At 41.3% G+C, this 13,462-nt stretch overlaps 1 protein-coding gene across 1 annotated transcript; it reads right to left on the reverse strand.

Moving 5' to 3' along the window:
* Nucleotides 1-1,038: 1,038 nt before the first annotated feature.
* On the reverse strand, nt 1,039-7,880 carry cdk7 (cyclin-dependent kinase 7). The gene is made up of 12 exons (XM_026188669.2): nt 7,733-7,880; nt 7,438-7,497; nt 7,310-7,343; nt 7,158-7,225; nt 6,947-7,015; nt 5,671-5,781; nt 5,447-5,565; nt 5,134-5,233; nt 4,933-5,019; nt 4,645-4,794; nt 2,175-2,313; nt 1,039-1,487 (listed from the first exon to the last, which is right to left on the reverse strand). Exons 1-12 carry the CDS (start codon nt 7,796-7,798, stop codon nt 1,459-1,461), a joined length of 1,032 nt encoding a protein of 343 aa, XP_026044454.1. The 5' UTR covers nt 7,799-7,880; the 3' UTR covers nt 1,039-1,458.
* Nucleotides 7,881-13,462: the final 5,582 nt, after the last annotated feature.

Genomic DNA, 13,462 nt, shown 5'->3' on the forward strand with positions numbered 1-13,462 from the left:
AAAGGGCAGGTGACTTGCTGCCACACACTTATACTGTATAATGAACTTGCATTTTTCTATAAATCAAAAGCTGGACTTTATCTCGTCTTTATCATCCCACTGCAGTTGTTCACTTGGCTGTATCTTGCTGACTCATAAGTATGAGTAAGTTTCTCTTTGTCCAAAAAACCCTGCTCGTGGTTTTTAACGGCATGTGTGCAACTGTGTGTTGAGCTCAGCAGTGCAGTAGGAGTCTGTTTGCTGGCCAATGAAGGGGCCTTGATAAGGCTGAGCTGATAAGGCTGCTACTGTAGCTGTCTGTGGCTTGTGTTGCCGTTTGCCAACACTGTCATATGACCAAATGACTCAACACACACACACACACACACACACACACACACACACACACACACACACACACACACACACACACACACACTTTTTGTCAGTCACCACTGCCATTGAAAGTCACCCCCAAATTGTAGGACTTTTTAAATAGGCGTGAATCACACGGGACTGCCAGTTTATGAACGCATCAAATCAACAGCCCTCTGAAAAGCAGAAAGCACGCATCTGCAATGGCCTGTGTAACAGAATCAGGCATATTTTAGATTGAATGTGAAGACATCTCAGCCTCCATCTTCACTCTAATCTGATTGTGTTTGACAGGAAACCAAAAAGGGCAGCAGAGCATCAGGCCTCTGACATGTCAGAGTGTATCGATCAATGTAACGTCAAAAAGAAAGGACAGGAAGCAGAAAATACAGATTTAGTATCACACTGCTGCATGACACTGAAGCAGTGTCACCGTGTGAGTCCTGGAGACAGTGCTTTTGCTTCAATCCACCTGCTGAGTGAACAAACCACAAGTGCACTTCAGCTCACAGGCAAAGTAAATGCTGTACACGTGAAGTCAGTCAGTACTGTGCGTGGACTGTTACTGTGTGAATTCATAAGTGTTAGGAAGACGTTGGTTTTCAGATTTGACCACACAGGCTATTAATAAAACCATCACTACCAACCTCAGCACATCTCTAATCCAAGCAGGAAACTTCAGCATGAGCATATGCAGCTTTTATTGCTGTGACATACAAAATAATAACAATACAAAAACATTCACATGAAATAAATCCTCACATGTTGGTTTGTTTTTCTTTTTCCACACACATAAATAGACGTTTTTCCCCACAGGCTCACAGAGTTTAGGCATCAGTGAAGGCGGACCAGAGCCAACACTACTGACAACAGCCCTCTGCTGTAGATCAATCGCTGGCCATCTGGACACAGCAGCATCCTGAATATTTTAGAGTTAACGATTCACATACGCTGGCTACAACTTCTAAAATGTCCTAAAGTCAACCACGAGTGAGAGAGCCTCCACTGGTTATAGACTTTTTTCCTTTTTCCAGTGGACAGTCCTGAGAAATGCAGGAAGCTGAGCCATGCAGTGGTGATCCTTGGATTTAACCCGGTCCATAGTCAGAAAATGAGCTTCTTCTTCATTGCAGCTGAAAATAACACAAAGGGTTTTGTTTTAAAAACATTATTTAAAAAAGAAGAAAAAGAAAAAAAAAAAACAACTTAAAAAACCTAAGTTAGATTAGACAGACACGTATTTCTGTTCTGTGTATGTACGCCACATGCTCAAATCAAGCCTATAATGAGCAACGCGCTACCAAGAGGCACCAAGGTTTCTGTTATAAATGTTTCAAAAGTCAAAGCCAGATATTTTCCAAACCACAGAGGAGCTGGAAAAGCTTTGAACCTCCCAGTGACACTAAAGGGTTCCACTTTAGTAAAACATACCCTCCCACTAGCCACGAAACTGTGGGCGCGTGTTCGAATTCAGTATTTTCTGAATTTGTAACTGCAGCTAAATGTACAGCCCACACCCGCTGAATTGCTAGGTTAGGTTTCTAACTTTAGCGAGAAGCAGTCAAAAAACTCACAACATGCTATAAAAAAAAAAAAAAGAAGAAAAAAAATCAGGTCAGTGTTGGAAGTTCTAAAATATTCAGCCCCTTTAAAGTCCGCCTCAAACGAGTGTCGCAGACACCTCACGTTTTTGCTGCTCAAACCACAATATAAACAACATGACTGAGAAAATATTTAACCCAGAGTCAGGGTGGTCTTCTGTGGATTAAGGACACACACAGTGGATTTAGTGCAAATATGAGCTCATATACGGTCATTACTTGTCTCCAGGCCTTCGATTTTTCTCTTGAGACCGACTGTCTCCTTCTCCCTCAAAGCCTCGGCTGAACAGTTTGGCCGGGGGAGCTGGGGACCAGGAGTGGGACCAGGCCGATTGCTGAAGTACCTCATCTTCAGAGCCTGCAGAATAAAGGAAAACAACATTTTATACATCTATGTCATCAAACATCAGAGTTGTGTCTCTAATTTGATGTATCAAAGATGCAAGAAGATGTTTTTTTTTCTTATTACTGAGATGTGTAATAGAGAAAGTGGAAGATGTGTCGTTAATGCAGTTGTTGAACAATGAGATAGTTCAGGTTTTCTCTCTAATATTATGAGTTATTTAGTGCCTTGCGGTGACTGTTGTGAATTGGTGCTATGTAAATAAAACTGAAGTTGCTCAAACAGAAGGCAAACATTAATTCCTGTGTTGGGAGTAACGGAATACATGTACCGCCGTTACGTATTTAAAATACAAAATATGAGTAACTGTATTCGTTACAGTTACCGTTTAAAAAGGTAGTATTTAGAATACAGTTACTTTGTTGAAATAAATGGCGGTCTTTTCCTGTTTCATATGTTAGGCTATGCTCTCTATTTTTGGTAATTCCACGCCGGTGGAAACCCAAAGAAAACACGCATTAAGAGGCTCCAATGCCTGTGTCTCAATCTCGTGGCCCATGTCACCTCTACTTGTGGCCCGCATAATGAGGTGAAGAAATATTTTTAAAAATTATTCACAAAAATGATTTAATATGAAGGCAATAGGCAGAGTGTTACAGTCATCGCCCTAAAGAATGTAGCCTCATGGGCAGTGTAGTCCGTGCTGCAGGGAGAATACCTGTTATGTGTCTGTGAGCGCGAGGAGGGAGAAAAAGAGTCGAAAAGTACGAGTTGTCACCGACCAGAAACCGGAGATTGAAGCATGCAAATATAATAATAACCACTGCAGCCAAAAAGAGTGCCTGACGAGCCCAGTTGTGAGCTATTAAGACTCGACTGTACACTGTGTTCATGTTTTCCTCCGAAACAATAAGTTCCGCTGGAGCAGCCTTTCAACGCCTCTGTCTGTCTCTTGCTAGAAACGTTGACTCAGACAACAAAGTAAAGCTATTTTTCGGCTACGAGTCCGACATGGAACCCGACATATTAGCCAGAGGTCCCTTCACAGTTTTATGTCTTTATGGTTCGGAGCCGCGGACCTGTTTTATATACGCGCGGAATAGTTTTCTATACGAGATCGCTGCTAAAAGTGCAGCCTTACCTACTGTCCACCCTACTGTTACTCATTTTATATTAAGATTTAAAAATCTAGCTGGTATTGGTATGGCGAGTAGCCTTCAGTAATAGTAATAAATCACACAGCAATAGTACAGTCATGTAGTTGTAAAAAGCATGATAATATATTAAGTAATCCAAAGTATTCAGAATACGTTACTGTCATTGAGTAACGTAATGGAATATGTTACAAAATACATTTTGGGGCATGTATTCTGTAATCTGTAGTGGAATACATTTTAAAAGTAACCTTCCCAACACTGCTTGTGTCAGACTGACCGAGTTTTTATGTCAGGGATTGTCACAGGTGAGGAAAACAGGCTCTGTGCCTAGGACTGGAGAAGAAACCAGTTTTCACTGGGAGAGCACCAGCTATGCAGAGTGCATTGACTCGCCTGGATCAGACAATAGCGAGTTTTACTAATATACTGAGACTTCTGAGAAAGAACAAACAACCTACTGCTTACATCTACTACTAAGAAGTTCTTCACACTACACATTTCACCAACACAATCGCTGCTCACCAACACTCCTTCTTTCCAGAGTTAAATCCCTGTGATGTTCTTGTTTCAAAATAATACTCAAATTTTAAAAGGTTATAATTTGGACAGAAGAAACTTCGAAGGGCGAATTCCAACCAGTGGGAGCACTGGGACTCAGAGGTGCACAAAACCTGCGGAAGCGGCATTGAAGAGGATAACAGCTACTTAACTCGGGTACAGTTTATGTTCACAACTCGTCAACCCAAACATCCCAAAAAACATGTGCATTTAAAAATAAGAAAAGAATAAGCATTTATATTTATTTATTTTTCCTAGCACAAAGCTGTGTGGCAACCACATCGTGACTTGTACGAAGATGAAATGTCTACTTTTTGTTTTGCACGTCGTGTAAAGTCAAGTCTTACAAGTCTATTAGTGGTTTATCTTTGCATTACACTCTTAAAGTAAAGGACACTCTTCACCGGCTGATCACAATGAGAGTTGTACTGCCTGAAGCGAGGCCTGTAATTCTGAGGGAGCTACAAATGAAGTGGCAGGGTTTCAGCGCTGAAGCCGATCTAGCAATCATCAAATAGACTGCAGTGTAAAAATGTTAATATTCTTATTTTAAAACTTATCTAACAATAATTTCAAATGATTTGTTCAATAATATAAAACTGAGAATAGCTACAGTGCTTTAGCTTATTACCTGTGTAGCTGTGGTCCTCGCTGAAGGGTTAAAGGTAAAGAGACCTTGTAGCAGCTCAAGTAAATCGTCTCCAGCTGCACTAAATATATGTTCCAGCGGTGTGCCGGGGAATATTTTGAAGGACACGTAGTCTGGTAGACTACTCAAGCCCTAAAGAGAGATATAACAATAGAATGTAAGCAAGAATCCCCACATCTCATCAAAATTGGGCCAAACTGTAGAAAAAAAAATAAAACAACAACAACAACAACAACAACAACAACAACAAAACCCCCCAAACAAACTCACAGGCCATGTTTCTTCCGTGGGTGTTCCCAGAGCCTCAAAGATCTTAGTAAGCTGGTCGAGATCAGAGTCTCCAGCAAGGAACGGAACCTACAGCAAACGGGAGTGTAGAGAGACATTAGCATGAATATGAAAATAGCTGCGTCCCCTGAGACTGCTCAGGGGACGCAGCCTGCTCATATCTTTGAAGTGAGGTTTATTTACCCGAAGCAGCAACTCTGCCAAAATGCATCCCACTGCCCACATGTCAACACCCACACCGTACATCCTGGCACCAAACAGGAGCTCAGGTGATCGGTACCACCTGGGAAAGACATGAATGAACAATAAATAGAGACATATTTTACAGACCTTGCAACCTGGACTTCTTAGTAGAATTCTGTCACATTTAACCAGTCCTAGTTTGGTTAAATGTTTGATTAACTCATGGAAAACATTAAAAAAAAAATATTGCTAATGAGACTAACCCTGGAGAAATTCTGTATTTTTAATGAGGTAACATGGAGACTAATCTGACCTGGTAACAACTTGATGTGTGTAGACTCTGCTAGGGCTGCCAAAAGACTTGGCCAAACCAAAATCAGCCAACTTCAACACCCCACTGCCATCTAACAACAGATTATTGGGCTTCAGATCCTGCACAAAAAAAAGAAAGAAATTAAGAGGAAAAGGCCCAAAACATAAATTACAAATTAGACATGAGCATATTTATGTGTAAATGCTACACACAAGTTTTCTTACCCTGTGTAGGACCCAGTGCTGGTGCATATACTCTAATCCCTGCAGAGTCATGAGGATGTAGGCTTTGATGTTGGCTGGAGTTAAGACTAAACTAGTGTCTTTGATGATAACCTTAAAAACAACAAAACAAAGACCAAGAGTCATACGTACAGCCAGACTTCTCATAATTAATAACATCCATGCATAAATTCATGGCTTTTCATAGCTCTAGGCCACACACACACACAAAATTAAAATACACTTTTACTGAGCGGACGAGACAATCAAAAACATCTGGAAAATATCCATATAAAGAAATCATCCAAGATAGAGCAGTTCAGCCTTCATAACAAGAACCATCATCACCTTTGAATGCAGGAGTCTAACTAAAGCTAACCTCGCAGTCCAAAAATATATAGGCTTTTATAATATAGGCTTTTAGCACCGGTAATAAGATCAGCATCACATTTCACCCTCATGTGCATCCTGTTTTTCTGCTGCCTGTAATGGCATCACTTCACTGAGCAGCCAAAAGCAGAGTGATATTGATTATTTTTAAGTGCGTTTATCTTATTTTGCATCATTTGATTAGGCTCTAAAGCATTGCTGGTGAGCGCCTATTTGGAGCCTTTTTATGCTTAGATAATCCAAATAAAAGCCAGAGTAACACCCAGCTTAGCACTGGTGACACTTTGTTTGACCTCTTGCTCATGCTTTCTTGGATACTCGACTTTAATCTGACCTTACACTACGAGTGTGAACAAAGGGTAAAATTTCCACCTGCTGGCCCACAAGGGAACTGCAGCATAAAAAAGACAACTTTTTTTTTAAAGACATGTTTAACAGATTAGAGACGACTGACAAATCTCCAGACAGAAGCAGTCATAATGCAAAACATGACATCTTCAGGTTTTGTTACAAACAAATAAATAATATCATACAATACTGTACTCTTTAAGCAAAACTGTACTGGAAGATGTTTCTAAAAATAAAATAAGTAAATCTAAGATTTGGCAATCTGTGACTTTAAGAGCTCTAAATGTTATATTATTAATATTTAACTACAGATAAGAAATGTATTTTTTTTTTTTTAAATCGAGATACTCGATGAATCATTAAAGCCGGAAATCAGAAAAAAATATTAAGGAAGTGGGAAGCTGCTACCTATTCTATCCATCATCTACCCCTTTAACCCCCACCCACACACACAAACTAATAGAAAAGTGAATATTTTTTTTAAAATGCACAAACGCTGTGTATGAAATTCCTCCACATTTGTATTTAGGTCTCCACTCACCTCCAGGTCTGTTTCCATGAAATCAAACACCAGGCTGATGTTTGATTTATGTCCAAAAGCATCCAACAGCTGCAACACACATAAAACAACAATATTTAGATTTTTTAAAAAAATACATAAACTGCACAATATAGAAAGATTAAGGTATCTTTCTATACAATCGATACAAATAACACAAGATTATGATGATGTGCGATGAACATTTAGCTACCCCGATAATGTTCGGATGATGGAGCTCCTGCAGCAGTTTTATCTCTCTGAGTGCAGTCCGATTAATTCCTATTTAAAAAAAATAAATACGTAAAAAAAAATTTGTATAAAATGGATGAAAATGAGCTGCAGCTGATAGGACCCAGCACTTACCATCTTTAGCCTCAGTCCTGTGGCCAACCTTAATCTGAAGGGAATAAAAAGATAAATGTTTACTGCGGCTCATCAACACACAGTGTGAATGGCAGCAGTAAAACACTAAAGCAGCTCGTTTCTTTTACCTTTTTAATAGCAACTATTGTGTCGGTCAGTTTGTCCCTGGCTTTGTACACTGTGGCAAACTGCAGAGAAAAAACAACATTCAAAAACCAAAAGTTAATTTCTTTTACTTATTTTGGTGAAATTCACTGGCACAAGAAGCAGCGCAGCATGAACCAGCGAGGCTTTGTTGACATTAGCAACCAGCTAATGCTTTGTTAGCTCGCCATCGTGCTTTCTACAGAATAAACAAAGCGGTCTAAGGACGTGCGAAGAAAAAAGCAAAGACACATATCTCTTAAATATTTCTCCCCCTACCTGACCCTCTCCGAGGAAATCCAGCTTCTCGTACCGCTTGGCTCTGCTTTTCACATCAAGCGCCATGATAAATAACTGTCAGTGTCGTGCTGAGGCACTTCCTGCTCTGTTAAAGGACCGCAAGTAGTCTTTCCGGGTTAGAGGAGGCTTTAAATTTAAATTGAACAACAGCGACACCTACCGATTTTATTTGTCTAACACCACCGTGAACCAAATTATAGAGCCAAAAAAAACCAAACCCAGCATGATTTATTTATTCTGCATTTGTTTAACTGGATTTTTAAAGGTTTGTTCAATTACAATATTAATATTAATAATACTAACAATACTAATACTGCTACTAATACTAAGATTAATAATAAGTGAAGGGGAGATTTAATCTCAGTTCCAGCCTCATTCGCCTCTTAACATTTTACTGTTATGATGCAACATGCAGTACTGTTATTTTCCTCACAGTTTGTCTTTTTTGCCCCCTTTATTTTTCTTTCACCAGTTAGCAGTTTGACATCTGTCTCCTGGGAGTCTCTTCTGTCAGTTAGGAAGGTTTTGTGATCCATGCACCACTGAGCACATCTCTACATCTCATCTCCATACGCAGTGAGATACCCTCACATCCCACAGGATTAGGCATGGCTCTTCTCCTTTGACCCTCCTCGTCTGCTGCCTCACGTGCACATACACACACACATGCACACACGCGCACACACTCGCCACTGACTTTCATTTTTATGTTAAGTTTGACAAGAGGGGTGTGAAGGATCAGCAGGCCTAATACACCCCTCATTCTCCTCTCAGATGTGTGCACATTCATCTGACAGCTCCCAGATGTGAGTGACAGAACCGTATGTGCCCATGCAACCATGCAGAGAAGAGAAGAGAAGAGAAGAGAAGAGGAGAGAAGAGAAGAGAAGAGAAGAGAAGAGAAGAGAAGAGAAGAGAAGAGAAGAGAAGAGAAGAGAAGAGAAGACTTTACTATCTTACAATCAAACTTTAGGAACACACGTGGGGGGAGGGGCTTGGGACATTAATGACCACGGCTGACATAACTCAGATCCATTTACATCACTTGCTTTAAAACAAATATGACATATTGATGCCTACTAATTCTGCCATGATTTAAAGACATTCTTGTGCTCATTCCCCTCCGTGTCTCGGTGAGGCTGTGGATGAAGAGAGACATAAGTGATTCTGGTAGCGTTTGTATAGTTTGTCACTGTAAATCACATGACACTATGGGTAACATTATGCACAACAATAACTCACTCTGGTTATGTGTCACATTAGCAGATGGTGATGCTGTTGAGCGGGTGTGTGCATATTTGTGTGTGTGTGTGTGTGCGCGCGCGCGCCTGTGTGTGTATACCTCTGTTTGACGGGCAGGAGGAGAGTGAAACCACAAAGCTGTTTATCAAACTCATAGGAAGTGGGTGTTGTTAAGCGAGGACGTGTCGCGCCACCACATCCTGCTGCTGGAAAGCAGCTTCAGATGGGACAGTGTTCACACAATGTACAGTAAACAACAAATGCAGACCAAATGCCGTTTATGTATGTATGTATATGCGTGTGGTATGTGACCACCTAATTCTTCCTCAGAAACAATTTTTACACTGATTGCACAGCTATGATAACCTGCTCATTTGGCTATACAAGAGTGTGGGGAGGATGCATTTTGGGTGACCTGTTCAGAGATGTAAAAAAATTAAATAAACATTTATTCGCCCTTATCAAAAATTTGCGTTTAACACACATGCTGTTACACACACTCACAGATTTCTTTTAAGTCACTGCCACCCACAAACCATGCATGTCTCTTCAAAATGCTGAATAGAAGATGTGTTGATGGAGTGAAATGTTGCAGTGCAAAGGCAATTTTTCTGCAGAAGAGCAGTGTCACAATCTCAAGTTTGCCTCGACAATATGCCCCAAAATGTTGAATAATGCACACTGGATGTTCTTTTTTGGTCTTTTTTGTTGGTCATCATTTGCTCTGTTCCACTTTTTAGTGATTTAGGTGTAGTGTTTTGGGTCAATACTTCAGAAATGAAAGGTTAAAAAAGATCCCCGATGGTGTCACCGAGTGTGTAAGGGATGAATGATTCAGCGCTATCGCAGTCAGTGCTGTATCACACACCTGCTGCTGTAGGTTTCTGTCCTCTTTTTACTCACAGAGTCTCTGGGGAAGTGGCTGCGTTCTGTCATCTAGGGAGTTTTCCTCTTTCTCTCTTTCTTTCTTTATGTTTCTGACTCTTTCTCACAGGCCCACACACGCACATGCACACACATACACCACACACACACACACATGCAGCTGTATCTGACCACATGCACAGTTATAACACAACAGGATGTTGTAGGGTGGATGTTTGAGGTGTGAAGGTTCACACAAGCCGTGACAAACAATATCTGTTTCTCAGAACAAATTATTCATTATTTATACGTCTAATAGATGCTGACATTTGTATTTTTACTTTTTTTTCACCTCTATTTTTTTATTGAAGCACATAGACCAGGTTTTGCACACCATTTTTTTAAACTACTGACTTACTGCTAAAGCATCAGCCACACATGGTCCACAAACATGCTTCACTTTGCCCCTTTCATTCTCTGCAGATGTCTGTAGTGACAAGACAATAAGAAAGCAGAAGGACAAACAGAAGGACAATCATTATTTTCCGTGCTGCTGTGTGTTTACAACCAACGCAGAGATTTGTCAAATTGGTGCTGTCAGTCCTGGGCTGCATTGTTAGATGCCAGAGCTGTCAGTCTGAATTAATATTAGGGCAGAAATGTTTTTGTTCACCACTGTCTTCCTCAGGCATCTGAAGCATCTGCGTACACCGGGGCTTGTGGACGACTTCAAGATGAGCCCACTTGATAGCTGAGCTCGTACGGAGCCAACATTATGATAATGTCCTTATAAGTAGCAGGGGGATGGGCGCAGTGTCATCTCTTCACATAGACAGAGCCAGCGGGGAGTCCACAGTCAGCTGCATTTAGGGCGTCTTTGTTGTTGTCGTAGCACCCATCTGTATTGTTGTTTTGTTCTGGTCTGTGTCTTTTCTCAGACATCATTATTGCTCTCATTAGAAAAATCTCTATCGCAGCCTCAAATGGGGAACAAAGTCTCGCAGTGTTTCTTTTCCTTTCCTTTGTTTGTCTGCGTGTTTGTGCGTGTGTGCGCATCTTCTCTTGAATATGTAAGTCTGGCTGTATTTGCAAACTACATGTGGCCACTTAAATCCTTCAAAGAGGCTGAACACTCTGTGCTGAGCTCCCTTGTTTTAATGCTGTACATACAGAAAATATTCCATTGTTTGCCTTACCTCTTATATAGGCTTATTTGTCTTCTAGTTTGCAGCAGGGTGTTGTAAGAGAACTTTGGGATGAAAGAATATGTGAAATGTAGCACCAAGATTAATTCAAAACCCACAATGGCCACAAGCACAGTGAGGGAAGTTATAGTTGGAAGGCAAAGGAAGAAAAGGCCACTTTGTTTGTGTGTATCAGGATCTGGAGAGATGGCCCCAGTGGTGTGCTATCCAAAGAGCCATTTACTTCATTAACCCAGTCAGATCACTGAGGCCTCAGTAATCAACCTTGTCACATGTCCCATTAACTTCTCATTCCATCAGCACGGCCCTCGCACCTTCTGACACACACAGACATGCGCATGTGTGCACAGATGCACTTTGGTTATGCACATTTGTGTCTGCATCACACACAACTGTGTTTCTTTATTTTTTTCCCCCCCTCACTGATGCCCATATACACACTCCTTCTCCCACTCTCTCAGCTCACCCCATTACCTCCATCAGTCCCAGAGGTCTCGGAGCTCTGATGAGCCCGCCGCTGCCCTGCGAGATTAGTGGACTCCCTGAGAGAAGCCCCTCGCTGATTGACCGTGAGTCTCGGCTGCTCACAATGTCAGCTCAAGGTTAGTGTGTTCACTCACGGCGCAGTCAAGCTGCGTAGCTCTGTTATGAATACAAGTGCGTTATTAGTATTTTACCTCTGCAGATGCCAGCGATTATAATATTTATAAAGATCCCCAAATCAATTACTGCCATTCACCTTTGCTTTCCCTCTCAGCTTTTGCATCTCTGCTTTGCTCTCTAGTGGCCCCCGCACTTGAAACATTTGTCAAAGCATTTATTAATTAACTTGTTTTTTTCTCCCCTCCTACTCCACGTCTTCATCTCAATCTTTCAATCTCCCCTCTCCCCATTGATCAAACCACAGAGGAGCCCAGCATTCGGCTAAAGTGGTTTGAATTCACTGTTATGTGCTGCACATCAAGCACAGGGAAGCATTTACTTTGCATCCCACTTGAGGGAATGAAGATCTTCCACACACAAAATGGCAGGGAGAGATGAAGGAATGAGGGCAGCTCTCGGTCTGTTATAGAGCGTCACATAAGTGGCTGGATCCGTAAGACAGATTGATCTTTTTATGTTGAACTTGATGAGCATGAATGATGCACCAGATTTCCTGTAGCGGTGAATAGAGATGAAAGGATTATCCAGATATTTAGATCATTCAGGCAGGAACGTTGCCCTGCACTGCTGTCTCTTTTCTCCCCATCATAATTCAATATTTACAGTTTAAGCTGGAAAACTGCTCCCTCTTGGCCGCCTGTATCTGGTATCCATGGAAACAGATTTGAGAAGAGAGTGCTGTCTTTATGTGTCCGGGCGCGTGCGCGCGCATATGTGTGTGTGTGTGTATGAGAGAGAGAGAGAGAGCGAGAGTGTAATGTTTACTGATACACTGCAATTGATTGGTTGTTGGGGAGCAGCTGTTGACCCCTCTCTCTCAGGGGTCTCTTTCTGTTCTTGCACACAACCCAGATCAATAGACACACACGGACGTGAACACAGACACACACAGATTTTGCTATTTTAAATTTATTCTAGAGTCAGTTTCTGTTTCTCTCCTCCAAAACCCATAAAAATCACCCCTTCCCAGATTAATTCAAATTTAAAGGTAGCCTTGACTCGTAGCCATAAACCTGAGCCTTATTTTAATGAATATGTTGAGCAGATCATGCCAAATCTGTTTAGAAATCCTGGGACTGTTGCTTTCACTGTCATAACATTTGGTCTACATAAAGATAAAGTAAAACACGCAGAAATACACACACGCTATAATGTAATACCGGCCCCATGCCCTTATATGGAGAGATGATCAAAGGCGCTGTTATGAAAGCGCTCTCAATATAATAAAGACACAGACACACAGACACAATTGTGAAACTAGTCAATGTGGCACAGCAGGCAACGTGCAAAGCAGTAGCATCCACACTGCTGATGGCATTGCAGATTTTTAACTACAAGTCTGAAATTGTGCCGAGTGTTTACGTGCTACTGAGCACACCACCCTGGCTAATGAAACATCTCCCAGTGGGTGCTCTACACAGGGACACATGGGCATGCATGCACTCACGGACACACACATACAGACAAACACACACATGCCAGGGATGAGTAACAGCTAGTAACTGTGGGGCACCAAGAGAGAAAGGTCATCTGACATCATTTGCATTGCTTGTTAATGTTAAAGAATGTTTTCCATACAGGGAAGGTCAAGTTTTGCATGGAGACCCGATATAAACATAACTTCTGACAAAGATGAATTAATGGAACAACTCCGGCTTGTTCATGCCTGGTTGATGTGGGTTTTCCATCCTCCTCTAATGTGACATATTAAGGGGAAAGCACCAGCACTAGCATG

This window comes from Astatotilapia calliptera, chromosome 12, assembly GCF_964374335.1.
Source record: "Astatotilapia calliptera chromosome 12, fAstCal68.1, whole genome shotgun sequence".
NCBI classification, from domain to species: domain Eukaryota; kingdom Metazoa; phylum Chordata; class Actinopteri; order Cichliformes; family Cichlidae; genus Astatotilapia; species Astatotilapia calliptera.

Bases quoted from the DNA above. Each gene is read 5' to 3' on its own strand.
- cdk7 (XM_026188669.2), bottom strand. From the start codon at position 7,798: ATGGCGCTTGATGTGAAAAGCAGAGCCAAGCGGTACGAGAAGCTGGAT. The intron at 7,016-7,157 runs GTAGCTAAATGT...TGTGTGTTGCAG, and splicing joins ATCATCCGAACATTATCGGG to CTGTTGGATGCTTTTGGACA. The intron at 5,234-5,446 runs GTCAGATTAGTC...TGTCTTTCCCAG, and splicing joins ACACATCAAGTTGTTACCAG to GTGGTACCGATCACCTGAGC.